General features: G+C 40.9%; 1 protein-coding gene across 4 annotated transcripts in view; it reads right to left on the bottom strand.

Annotated features, from left to right (window-relative positions):
- The window catches only part of ehbp1 (EH domain binding protein 1), a 161762-nt gene that overhangs the window by 95901 nt on the left and 51971 nt on the right, over positions 1-13890 (bottom strand). For 2 of the 4 annotated variants that reach the window (XM_063492101.1, XM_063492103.1), the window contains exons 6-9: positions 6885-7066; positions 5271-5410; positions 2669-2785; positions 921-1058 (exon numbers count right to left, since the gene is read on the bottom strand). In XM_063492101.1, coding sequence (XP_063348171.1) covers positions 921-1058; positions 2669-2785; positions 5271-5410; positions 6885-7066 — 577 coding nt within the window. The remainder of the gene's footprint in view (positions 1-920; positions 1059-2668; positions 2786-5270; positions 5411-6884; positions 7067-13890) is intronic. The other 2 variants (XM_063492102.1, XM_063492104.1) reach the window with 1 other exon arrangement.

Here is a 13890-nt window from a genome sequence, read left to right as displayed (position 1 = left end):
AGAGATAGACAGCAGAGAGAAACAAAATAAATGTGCCTTAACCTACTAAGACTGGAACTCTTTCATGGCATGCATTTTTATTTCTCTTTGCTATTTGGGCTGATTGGGACCTGATGAATGTAAAAACAAAGAATTATCTTTTTACCTGATGTAGTTTCTGAGAAGAGGATATCAGGCTCTTGTACAGCAAAATTTAGTATTGTGGTCTAGACAACCCAAAATGTGATGTCCACATATGTGGATGCCAGCTCCTAGAAGGTTAACTGCCTATTTGACTTTTCATATTCTGTGTGGATAATATTTAGTTTATTTCAACATTTTAAGGATCCAGGTCCCCTGTGTGGGCTCCTGGGTGGTGCCTGCACATATGCTTCATGCTGCCTTCATTGCCAACATAAGACAACGAAATCCTACACACAGCCATTACTGAATTAAAACAGCAACTGCATCGTCCCCAAAATAAGTAAACCTTTGTTGAAGATGATAAGGACATTAAAGGACACATGTACATAAGTAAAAATATGCACTTGAGAAAGTAAAATCCAGGATTTAAGGTTGAAGATCAGATCAAAGACATCTTAAGTAAGCAAATAGGCAGCAAAGGTGTGCTTTTATGTGTGTGAGAGCGTGACACTCAAAAACAAATACCTGTCCACTCAAGTGGTCAGACAAAAATATTGGTTTAGGTGTCTGACTGAAAGCATTGAAGCCTGATACAGTTACAGAGGATTATACACATTCATGGTATCTGCACATCAGAACCTTAAAACCACACTGCTCATCATCCCAAAGACTTTTCCTAAAGCAACACCAAGAAGATTGCAACCAAAGCCAGTCACGTTATACAAGTTTTTACAATTATTATATATTAAAATAAAGTTGAGTGCATTTTCTTCAGAAGCTGGCAGAGCTGCACATACCTTCCTCATCAGGATCATCAAATGGGTTGAGATGGTTGGGATGAAGGTCGACATCGGGCTCATCAAAAGGATTGTTGTTCATGGCGGGAGCCGTATCCTGATCCTCGTCTTCCAGGAAGTTCAGCTTGTTAATCAGCTCTGTTGCCAAAGAGTTCAATAAAAAGTCATTTTAAATTAAACTACAGAGTCAAAACAGCTACACAACAAAATGCAATGAACAAACAGCCACAAAGCCAAATGCACCAAAATCTGCACTTCGGAGTGAACCATTCAGTCTTGGATAAGAAATCCCGCTTGCTGGGGAGCACTGCCTAAACGCCTTTGTTCCTCAACCATTTCATCCTTCTTCAGAGCATATACAACAGTGGCATTCTGGGAAATTTTGTGTGGTATGGAGGGTTACTGTGGGAGACTGTGGCGAAAGCATGGTGTTGCTATGGAGTTCCCAGCTGGAGGGGGTACTTGTGTACTTTATCTTCACTATACTCACTGTAGTTCAATTGCATGCTGCCAGGGTGTGGGTCAGTTTGAAAAGAGTGTAAATGTGCCTGAGGTAGATGCCAAGAAATGTTGCTGAGAAACATGAAAATCTGAACTAGTATAAAGAAAAACTGTGCTGTGAGCTACGTGTCCTGGGTCTATATGTAGTGTGGCTATGTGAAGTGGTGATGGCTGATAAGAGGAACAGCACTTAACTGACAACATTCATGGCCAATTTTAGGCCATGATAAGTGCACATGTCCAAGAGTGTGTTTAAATCTGTGAGAGGGTTTGTGACTACTCCTATCCAAACAGAAGAATGTTGGAAGACCCCAAATAAACTCAGAAAACCTTGAGAGTACAAAGCTATGTTTGTTGTATATTACTGTTAGCCAACAGGATGTAATTTCCAGTTGAACCAGTGACTGGAGTTATTTGCCCACAGGAGACAATCTGGGAAAGCCCTTATTTATGCGATTTTTAATAAGATGAAAAAGTTTTACAACTCTGCCCTTGCAAAAAAGAAAAACAAAACACTTTATTTAAATTTAGCCAAGGTGTGAAACATCACTGGTGGTATGACCCAGGGGCCAAACAACTATCTTCACTAAACCTGACTTAGAAGTGCAAAAGGAGACGAGCATGTAGGGTAAAGCGGCCAAATTTAAATTAACTACAGGTTTTCTGTTTTTATAGACAGATTGGTCGAACTTTTTAAAAAAATTTTTTTTATCTAGCTTAAGATCGCGTGAGAATATCAGAGGCTAAATATTCTCAATTTAAAATAAATATACTTAATTCTATTTTGAAAACACAAATATTGCTTTGACCTGAAAGAGGAAAAAAAGGGGATCTTTCTTTTCTTCTCTTTTTCTTTTTACCTGGTTTGGTTCACTACCAATTGCAGTAAAAGAGTGGGAAAGGTCACATTGTCAAATAATAGAAACAATAGGAACCAAAAGGATGAACACCAACTGATGTGTTCACAACACCACGTACTGCACGTCACCACATGATTGAAGATAAATCGTACCACACGACCACAACACGACTACAATACCAATGTCACGAAGGATCAAGGGATAAGGGAGGGTAGAGCCAAAGAGAGAGAGGAAGAGGGGGAGACAGAACATTATGGAAGGAAAAATAAATAAATATGTAGATATAAACCGTGACACTGAGGGGTAGGAAGAGGCAACACAATGTTCACAAGACAATAAAAGAAGAATCGCGGGATGAAAAGGGGTGAAAGAAAGGTGAAAAAAGACCTTGGGAGGAAGCAGCAGGCTTAGCTGTTGCTTTGCGTGCTCGCTTGGGAACACCACCATCATCATCATCATCATCCCCATGTAAGCAGCTGAGGGCATTCAACTGGTTTACTATCTCTGCAAACGACAGGTCCATACAGGAAGGGAGGGAGGAAGAAAAGCAGTGAACAAGGCAAAAATAACACACACCATCCAGAATGTCCACACACATCCACACCGCACATTACACTGCACAATAACTGAGTGCAGACTGTTGGTTTGGTTTATATTATCATCAGTTCTATCACTAACAAGTCTGCAAGTACAAACAGATTAGTAAAGAGGAACACTAGTGTGAATGTGCATGCTTTAGTTAGTAGTAATAGCACTGCGATCAACCATTTAGCTGGTAAGGTCTACACTATAAAGTTCACAACTTTATAGTATTAACAGCCAAAGGCAGTGTTTCCCACACAACTTTACCTGGGCAGGCCACCTCAATCAAGTATATTTATGACTGCCTGTTAATGATAAATAGCTAGTTCGTCCTGTCTTGTGTTACTCAAACTTTGCTGGGCAACTAGTTGTTTGCTACGTTTCATATCAGTAGCCATATCCAGGTCCAAACACTCCTTCAGTTCCCAAAAACAAACAAAGCACTGGGAAATTACTGATAGTTGAAAACAGTCCAGATTTGTCCTGATACTAAACTTAATCTCAACACCAGAATCTTTTCTGAAGGGTTAAAAGTTTTTTGGGGGGTCGGATCCAAAAACAAGAATTGAAGCACTGCAGCACATTAAAAAGGACAGAGCAACGCTGGAGAAGCTTGGACTGGGAAAGAGCACTATTGTATCATCACCGAACAAGCAGACTGTGGTGTTCCCAAAGACTCTCTGTAAAGTGTACACTTGGAGGTGGATATCATTCAGCCATTTCTACAGTCTCTTCTCCTGGGGTTGAACATGCTCTACCCTGTGTCTTAGACTCCAGCTGGTCTAAGTAAGTAAGTCTTTCTTTCTCACTGTAACCAGAGCTGGCAGCATATGGAGAACTGGTTCATGTACCAACATGTCAAACTCCTGAAGGCTCCAGAGCAGAACAACAACTGCCATCACTCACTGCCATCCAAGATGGGGTAGACATTTATCTCCAGGAGTAGAGACTCACTATTGCTCAGTTGTAAAATATTTGCAGAGGAAACCGTGTTCTGTGGGAAACACTGCATCAGCACTGCAGTGCTAAATGCATGCACAGAGCCAAAAGCTAAAAAGAAAAAAACTTTATATATCTACTTTAAAATAACATTTCTGACACGCCTCCAGAGCTTCAGGTTCCAGATTGATAAGTAAAGAGGTAAAACTGAACAGTGACTAACAACCCTATATAAACACACACACACACACATACACACGTATGTCTGGTTTGCTATCCTCGTGGGGACATCCCATTGACATAATGCTTTCCCTAGCCCCTTACCCTAACCATTAAAAATGAATGCCTAACCCTAACCCTTACCCTAAACCTAACCATAACCTAATTGTAACCCTGACAGTAAAACCGCATTTTGAGTGTGAAAATTGCTTTCAACCCCGAGGGGACCTGGATTTTGGTCCCCACGGTGCAGAAAGTCCCCACCAGGATAGTAAAAGTCCGATTTTGGTCCCCACCAGGATAGTACGAACCCGTACACACACACACACACACACACACACACACACACACACACACACACACACACACACACACACACACACACACACACACACACACACACACACACACACACACACATACATAGAGAGGTTTATTGAGGTTTCATAATTTACATACAGCATATAAAAAGACAAAAGAGAACATGTGTTTTACAGCGTATGCGTTGGTTAGCCTAGTGTTAGTATTGCTGGGGCTGCTTGCTGGCTTGCTCTGGAGGTACCATTCAGGCAAGAATATGATAGCAGTGAGTTTTGGCAGCCCGGCCCGTCCTTTGATTCCGAGATGTGTGCTAGTGAAGCGTAGCTGTAGGCGCTCAATGCGTATACATATAAATGAGATGAAGAGCATGAAAAAGAAAGGAGAGAAAGCATGAAGCTTAACATGAAGAGGTGGCGCTTTGAAAAGTTGGATTAAGCAAAGCAGGAAGCAGCGCGGCCCGTACATGCGACCGTAGAATGAATCATGTATGTAAGGAAGGAGCCAAGCCACCGTCAGTCTGCCAGTGCGACCAATACAAGACGAGGGGAACGAGGGGTAACAAGGATGTGGGAAAGTCAAAGCAACAGAAAACGCCCTGAAGCAGACAATACACGGCAAATAAAGCTCATGAATTTACAAACTCTCACTTTTGTATTTGTGGAAACACACACACACACACACACACACACACACACACACACACACACACACACACACACACAGAAGCATAAATTGGGGAAAACTAAGAAACCAAGAAGCAAAGTAAATGCCCCAAATGAAGCGTGGGTCCTGCGCTTATTCTTCAGGAAGTCTGGGAAATTTCGGGCGTTTTGGGGATCAAATGACCAAAAGCAACTTCAATGACTTTCAGCAGATAAATCTGTGATCTTACAAAGCCAAATAAAAAAGTGCTTCTCCAGTGTTTTACCTGTGATCTTAGCAGCTTTCTCCTCCTGGTTGACCCTGTTCTCCTCATCCTCCTCATTCTCCTCTTCAAAGTCATCCAGGTTGCCAATGTCGGCCTGTTTCATGCTCATCAGGCTGGCCAGGCTCTGCATGTCCTCATCACTGGACCCCACCAGTCAAAAAACAAAAAACAAAACAATGTATACACATAGATAGAGAAATACATGTTTACATGCAGCTGAAAAACTTCAAGACAGATAGCACAATTTAACCTAAACACCCCACATACATTTAGAATCCATCTCTTTCAATCATTTCTTCACTCTAGATGACCATTTTTACACCTAAAACTTTAACACCCCTCCCTCACATTTTAAAGCTTCTTCAAAGCTTGGTTTTGACTCCAGCCTCTGCCCCACTGATGCATTTCTACATCACTTCTTGTATTTTATGTAGTCCTCTGTGCGCCCCCCTCCCCACAGTCCCTCGATACCACCACTCCATCATAATCGCTGTATTCTCCTCTCTGTTCTTTGTGTTTGGTGTTTCCCAGGCCCATGGGCTCATTTGAACTGCTGTGATGGAGTTTGTTTGTGTGTGGTCGACATCATTCCCCGAAGGGTTAACAAGGGTTACGCGCCATCGACCCGCCATCCGCGACACAACAAAGGCCTCGCCGCTTTGCTCATGCTCAGTGTATATGTGTTTGTGTGTGTGGGGATGGGTATCTTTAAATGAAAGTTGCTGCCATCAAATTAAAATGAATAACAAACAGAAAACACTCACTGAAAGCATGTCTTCAAATGAAAGATGGTTCAATATCTTAAAATGATTGACAAGTGTCTTCGTGTGTGTGTGTCTGTGTGTACCTATAATTTAAACCGATAAATGGAACAAACAGCAAAATTTCACCCTCTAACAGACTAACAAAGAAAATTTAGATTTTCAGTCACCTCTGGTTAGAAGTGACATAAAAAGGGTATTAGCTAGACTTTTATACCAAGCATCTGTTACTGGTCTGCAAAGGGTAAAACAAATTACTACAAATGGCTACTCTCTTACTCACAGCAGGGATTATCAACAGCTTTACTTGTCATCTTTGCTGCAAACTTGGCAACTTTATTACTTTTTTTTTTTAATATCCTTTCATACCCTTCAGTGGATAAAAAAGTCTCTTCATCACTAGACTCTAAATTAGAGCCTAATGAAGCCAGACTGTCCAAAATTAATTTATTGTGAAAGAGTATTGTGTATTGTGAAAGAGTCATGTGGATATCTGTGGCTCCAATCAGTCATTAGTGTGAGACATTCAAAGTAGACTGCTGTAACCGTCTTGTGATTAAAGACAGCCTGCAACAAAATTTAACATGACGATCTCAATATGTGCTTGCTTAAATTACTTTTGAAACATACAATGAAACGACACACCGATTAACTCAACACCAGCAAAGGCAACAGAACAAGGAAGACGTGAACATGGGTTTTGGGCCCAATTTGATAGGTATTATTCCTACATGCATCAGACTTAATGTTATAACTAGTGAGGGTTTCAAACAACTTAGAACACTGCTGAATATCGCAACGTGTAACCACTTCAGAAGGATGTGGGTCATATTATAAGAAGACGAAAACTTACGTGGCCTTTCCCTCGCGGAGGAAAATGCAGGAGAGGGAGAACTGCAGCGTGGCCGACACCACCTTCTTGGACAGGGGCTTAAACTTCAGCTTGACATCTGTCTGTGTGGGCATCGGGCTGGCGTATTGTTTCATGTTTATACTGCTAGTGGCCAAGGCCTTCCTCCGCCCTGATGGAGACTCCTGTGGACAGACAGAATTTAAGAAAGAAAAAAAAAAGTTGAGTTTAATTGTTTTTTAATTGTTTTGAAACTTTCATAAAGTGCTGGGAGAGGGTTAAACTGATGGCTCATCACAGTGTCAGGTTTATATAAATCCAGAAGAAGCTAGAAGTGGGTCCCTCCTGAATTCCTCGTTGTGAATTCTACTGTAAAATCCTTCCTGATATTTCCTATCAAAGGTCCGCGCTGAAGCCATTTTTGCTGTACTTCTTTTCAGAGATGGGCTCTGGGCCAGGGGCTAGCAGTCAAATTGGAATTTGGGAATATGCCACAGACCAGGTGATAAGAGTTATACAATCAGTGACATGGCCCTGCGTGTGTGTGTGCGTGGATGCAAGCTGCTCACCAGAGGACCGTGTGTTAAAAATAAGAACTGCCGGAAAGCCTTGTCACTGACTGCTAGATATGGAAACTAAACAGTTGGGGATGTTCCAGCCTTTTGTCTGCCCTCCCTCCAACAAAAACTGATGGGTTTTGCCTGCTATGGAAGCACCATGCTGTCAGTGAATATCAGGCTGGTTCACCTCCTTGCTGTGTTGATACCACTGACATACCATGCCCCTCTCGGTTCTCTTGTGCCTCCTATCTTTTAACTGATTCTGTGTTTGTAATGTGTTTCCTGGTTAAATGTTTTTTTTCCCTATTTGCATGGGAGAAGGCACTGATCTTAGCACCAAAACCAACCTGTCTCACACGTCCCTTCACAGGCCAGCCAGAATGAAAGCAGCAGGCAGCAGTACGGCACATGTTCTCTTTTCTTTTTAAAATGCCTGGTTTCGCCTGCTCTCGCTTTTTGTCTCCATTTCACTGCATGGCTGTCTAAAAGCTGCATCCAACTATACCACAGAAAAATACCTACTTGTCTCAGCTGTGAATCGAGCCCTGAGGATTCATCCTCTCGTGCGCACAATACCGAACAAAGCAAACCAGCAAGCTCCCTTTCACACTACACCAGTCTGAGAGCACATATACATATACACATACACTCTGGCGGATAGGCTAGATAAAGCGATACAAGCTCTTTACATTGCCTGTTTCCTGATGTCTTCACACACAAACACATACACACACACTCCTTGGACGCTATGGCTCTGTGGGGAAAACTCAATCTCAGCCTTATCGCTGAGGACTGCAGGGTATTCACACACACTCTCACACTCACACACACAGAATTTGTATCAGTACAGAGTGGTAAAGCTTTTGGTAATATAGAGAGAAACTATGTAAGCTCCAAATAGAGATTAAAAGTGTTACAGGCCAACCATACGAGAACCAACATGTGATACTCAAACTGCAAATAACTGTGGCCGGAAATACTGAAGAAGTGGATACAATAAACACTGAAGTAGACAATCCAAGCCTTCACGACCTTATATGAACTTTGCACAAGTCAAATTATATTTTACCTACAAGCTAACAAATTTGATAACTAATAATAAAACAAATAAGTTGATGCTCGAGACAGACTACTCTGAGGTGAGAGAGCCTATGTCTTTTCAGATGATGGTTCTTTTTCAGACGGTTCTGCTGACTCCATCAAAGGGAAACCTCCACTTGAGTGGTCTGGGATGAGCTGGGAAAGAGTGAAGTACTCATTCTGGGTTGGAAATATGTTTTTAGTGTAGAGGATGAATAAAGAATTGCAGCAGCAGACTGGCAGATGGGTTGGCCTGTACTGGTCTGCTGTGTGAAGAGAAAGCTAAACATATAGGCAAACCTGTTGATTTAGTCGTTGGTCTTATTCCTGTCCTCAGCTATGGCCAAATAAGCTCTGGTGGTCTCCAAAAAAACAAGGTCATGGATACAAGTGGTATAAATGAGTGTCTGGGCTCAACCTTACACAGATGGTGAAGAGCTGAGTTATTCAGAGCTGCTACTCTTCCAAGTCAAAAGGGGCCAGTTGAGGTGGTTCAGGCGTTTGACTAAGATGCCACCTGGATGCTTCTTAGATGAGGTGTTTTGGGCAAATCCAAAAGAAGGAGACCCTGGGGGCAGAACCAGGACAGGCTGGAGGAGAGGGAGGTCTGCAGATTGCTTCTTAGACTACTGCCTCTGTGACTCTCACCTGGATGGATGATGGGTGGATGCTTGGCCCAATTAAACACAATAAGACTTGTAGAAATGTGCAAGAACCAGCTTGTGAAAAAAAATTGTTGTGAGTTGCAGTCGTTTTCTGTAATCAGAATACATTAATAAGGGTGTAAGTGGGCAAAACGGTCTATAAAAAGGCTATATGAGCGTGGTATTTTCAATGAAATTCAAGATTATCAGTACATTATAAATGTCTGGCCCTTAATGCCATTGTCATTTCTCGGTGTGGCCTTAAACAGTGTGAAACTAAGTTTGACACTGCTGAGGCTAAAGCAGCTGGCATGTGGTAGCAGTACAGTAGAGCAGAGCCAAAGACTGTGTGAACCCAGTTTGTATACATCCTTGCTAAGGAGTGAAAACAGCTGATCTGAATCTGTATCTCTAGCCTCTATTCCACCTTTCCATTTCTCCATCTCCTGTCGATATTCAACACTACATCGCTACGAACCATCCTATCCTTCCATCTCTCTCCCTCTTTGCCTCCGCCTTAGTACCTCACGCCTCTCTCAGACCAATAAATAAATAAAAACTACAGAAGAATCCAACAGACTGACTAGCAAGGCCTCTTGACATTTCCTCTTGACATTTGAGCCTTGTCGCATTGGCTGGAGAACATAATGACATATCATCGGCACAGTGATTGTCCACAGAGCAGCCCCATCAGGACAGGAAGAAGATGAGGAAATAAAAAATAAAAAAAGCACTCTCTTCCCACCTCTTATCTCTCTGCAGATTACACCCTGGCTATTATACTAAGCTAATAGCGCATGCAGATACTTTATGAATGAATTTTCCAAATGCACTAAACACTTAAGAAGAGGGGATTTAGCAAAAAGGAGGATGGGGAGAAAGGGGAGGTGGGGAAAATAGGAAATACTTAAGGATATGCAAATACTCTGACGGAAGAATGGAATAACCATTTCAACAGATTTGAGTAGTGGCAGCAAACAATGGGAATGTGCTCCATTTCCCCAGATGCTACTTGTCAATCAATGTGTGTGTGAGAAAAGGTGATGGTGAGCGGGGAAGTGGAGGGGGTAACTGGGATTAGAGGGACTAGGAGGTTGTGACAATGTGTAAAATGAAAAGGGAGGACAATGTAGAAGTTTAATTTATTACAGAGAGGATAGAACTATCAATATGCTCTTTTCCTGAGCCAGGAGGAGGACTAAATGTGTGTGTGCAGAGGAAGCACAGCAGGAGTAGGAGAAGAAGACGGGCATAGGCAGAGGATGTAAAGGAGGGAGGGGTGATGGCTGCATGCTGCCCCCTAGTTGCATCTTTTTACAACTACAGTGCATCAACAGAGATCAAGGTTAAGCTTCTACTTGGAATCTATTTAACTCAAAAATTCAGGCTGTTCTTAAAAAAAATAAATAAATAAGAGCATGCAAACCTGAAACTACCCACAGTGCCTCTTTTTTTTTTTATAAATTCCATTCAAGAAGAGTATCTGTGTTGGAGCAGACCTCATCTTAGACTACCAGTCCTGCCTCTCTCTCCCTGGTGCCAGCTGGCCCTGGATCGATCCACAGATGCTCCCCTGGTGGGGGGGCAGGGGTCAGGGCAGGAAGGTGCCCGGGGGTCCTGCTGAATCTCTCTGCCCTAAAATGCCAATGGGACGGGCCGGAGAAAAGCAGGGGTAGGGACCCTTTTGTAAGGGAGGGATGGATTAATTATACTGAGTGCTAAAAAGAAACCTGCCTTCTTTGTTTAGACCTGGTTTGAAACAGACAGTTGGGTAGTGTTAAACCACGTCAGAAAAAGATGTCCAACACACACACACACACACACACACACACACACACACGATCAGCTAATGGCTTTTTAACACAGGTCAACTGACTTTGATTTAAACAAACGTTCCATTGAGCCACATGAGATACATTCACCATCAATTTAAACATTATTTATTTATTCTTAAAATACACTAATACAATAAAGTATACATTGTACTATTTGTACTCCACTGGTGGTCGATATTGCAGCTTTGATTTAAAAAAAAAAAAGTTTTAAATTTTTCTTCTGAATTCAATTTAATTTCAGTTTAGTTTCGAGAGATTTTACCTGTTTACACTTAATTTTGATGGTTTAACAATTTCATTTTGATTACATTTAGTGTTGGTTACATTTTCCTTTATTGCTGGAATTTGTCAGGGACAAATTTAATGAGTTGTAAAACTTACTCGGTCAAACTCACAGAGATTATAACTAAGGACATTTACTGTATATTCACATATTATTTTCATTAGTTTCATGAATGCAATCATCATGTTTTTTTTCCTGGATATTTAAACTTTGTTATTTTCAAAGTACTGAAGCTTAAAATAAATATAGTTTTGTTCATGAAATGGCCAAAAACAACAGAGACATGTACAGACAGGTAACACACACACTTATATATGTATATGACAATCGTCTTTACTTTATGCATACACAGTTCTGGAGTATGCCCTTTTCAACCAATCTGCCTATAACTGAAGAGTTTGTGGTGATGTTTAGTATGCTGTTGAGATAGACTGAAGATAAAAACATGGCTTTAGTATTATAACAATAATGAGACGTGATGAATCGCTGGTTTCACATCAAGCAGATGATTATCTGACTTAAGCCTGCCACATAAACAAAACAATCCTGAACTGGGATAAAATGGGCAACCTGAGGTCAGCTGAAGTCAGACTTCATGAAGGCAGCACATGATAAAATTCACACGTGTTACATTTTGAAAAGAATTGTCATCCTTTAATAGCTTTTCTCTTTCTCTGTTATTAAATGCAATACTATTGAACCTAAAACTTTAAAAAAGACAGACTATAAATATTCAACCCCACACAAAACTGTACACAGGCCTTTGCGATTTGCATTCACACGGTACAGAAACAATAAAAGCCAAACTCAATTTACCCTTTAGAATAACCCTGAGGTATCCCCGATTAGCACCCAAAATCAACTGGCTCTGTCTGAATCGAGCAGTCAGCAGATTGGACGTCGGGGTACAGTGCTATTCCTCTTGCCTCAAGGTCACAGTTATTGGAAATGGAGACATCCAATGTGCTCACATCTCTCTTTGAATCCGCACACAATGGAGTGATTCCTCTGTGTCAATTTGGCCTCCCCTGATAACTGATAAGGCTGCCAGTTTTACATACCACCTATGAATGCTGCACTATAGGCGTTATAGACACACACATCCACACACAGATTAAGACCAATTTATTCATCTGCTACTATTATATGAGAGGATTTATTTTTTTCCCCCCAAGCAGTGTGTATGTGTGTGTATTTTAAAGGCAACAATAGACATAAAAGGAATGCAATACTATCACTTTGGTTATGTTGAATTACAATAACAATGGTCCTAATAATGGAATGAACTGTGAAAATGGCTTTCATGTGTATTGTCATATGTATATACACTTTGGAAACGGGACCAGTGGACTTTCCCACTGTGGCCCCAAAATTAGATGATCTTTCACTAACCACCACCTCATCTGGGGTGGCATGAACTACGAAAAACCACCCCAAAAACAAAACTGCAAACAATTGAGTAAAAGTATCGGAAGAAAGTGAGTAAAGAGGGTGATTAGTTACAACAAGAGTGGGATTAGGGTTGTTTTAAACTATTGTAGATTACACCACAGTTTGTGCTCTAGTGCTGGATGAATATGGTGTTGAATGTCAGTGAGCGCCAGTCACACTGTCCCTTTTCTGTATACGACAAAGAAATTGAATATAGTGCAGAAACAATCACTCATGAAACGAGAACCACGCTCGATGCTGACGGTGGGATAAAAACACTATTTTCCAACCACTACACTACACTCAGTTTAAAGCTTGATGAAGAAATATCTAAATTTGTCACCTCTTCATTTGTCATTTTTGTATTTGGTATTACAAGGGGTTTGGGGTGTAGTAGCTGTCACTTGTTTCCCATGATCTCATTGGATTTCACAGCTGCTACGATGAACCTGTATTTTCATTATTTTACCAGAAAACATGAAGGACAGCAATATAAACTAAGGAGCAAAATCACTCTGATTAAAAGTAATCTTTCTTTAAGGTAGACTGGTTATGCTCATTTCAAGGTCCATATGAACTCTTGAGTACCTCTGTCTGTCTTCATTTAAGGTCATCTTCATTAGGACAACGTTCTTCTGATTTGCTGCCCCTCATAAACAAAATTTGAACAGCAGATCACATCATACAGAGCCAAGAGTAGAAAAATATTTAAAGTAGAGTTTTTGCAGCAATCACCTGTAAATACACTTACCTCGTGCTCTGAAACTTTACTGTCTCTATAAAAAAATGTATATGACATCAGGAAAAACAAAGTGTCTAACTGAATGTCAAGAGGCTGGAAATTAGGGCCAAAGAGCGTAAGTTATCCCAGATGAAACTGTTGTATAAATAACTCTTTTACTGTTGTCACCTAACAACAGAGAGGTCAATTACTTGATAAAAACACTTTACTTCCAGCTGAAACCGCCCCCCAAAAGCAAATCCTCACACGAATTAGTTGCTATTGAGTTTAATGACACCACATTCTAAAACTTTATCATTTAATTTATTTCATGAGATTAAAAAAATCTCTTTATTCAGCAAGTGTGCACCCAGTAATCTATATTAACTTGTGAAGAGACTCCAGTTATCACACATATTGATAATCAGTCAGAAAGAAACATAACAGTGTGTTTA

Source organism: Pelmatolapia mariae, linkage group LG13, assembly GCF_036321145.2.
Source record: "Pelmatolapia mariae isolate MD_Pm_ZW linkage group LG13, Pm_UMD_F_2, whole genome shotgun sequence".
Classification (NCBI taxonomy): domain Eukaryota; kingdom Metazoa; phylum Chordata; class Actinopteri; order Cichliformes; family Cichlidae; genus Pelmatolapia; species Pelmatolapia mariae.
This window is presented reverse-complemented; position numbering and strand designations above follow the sequence as displayed.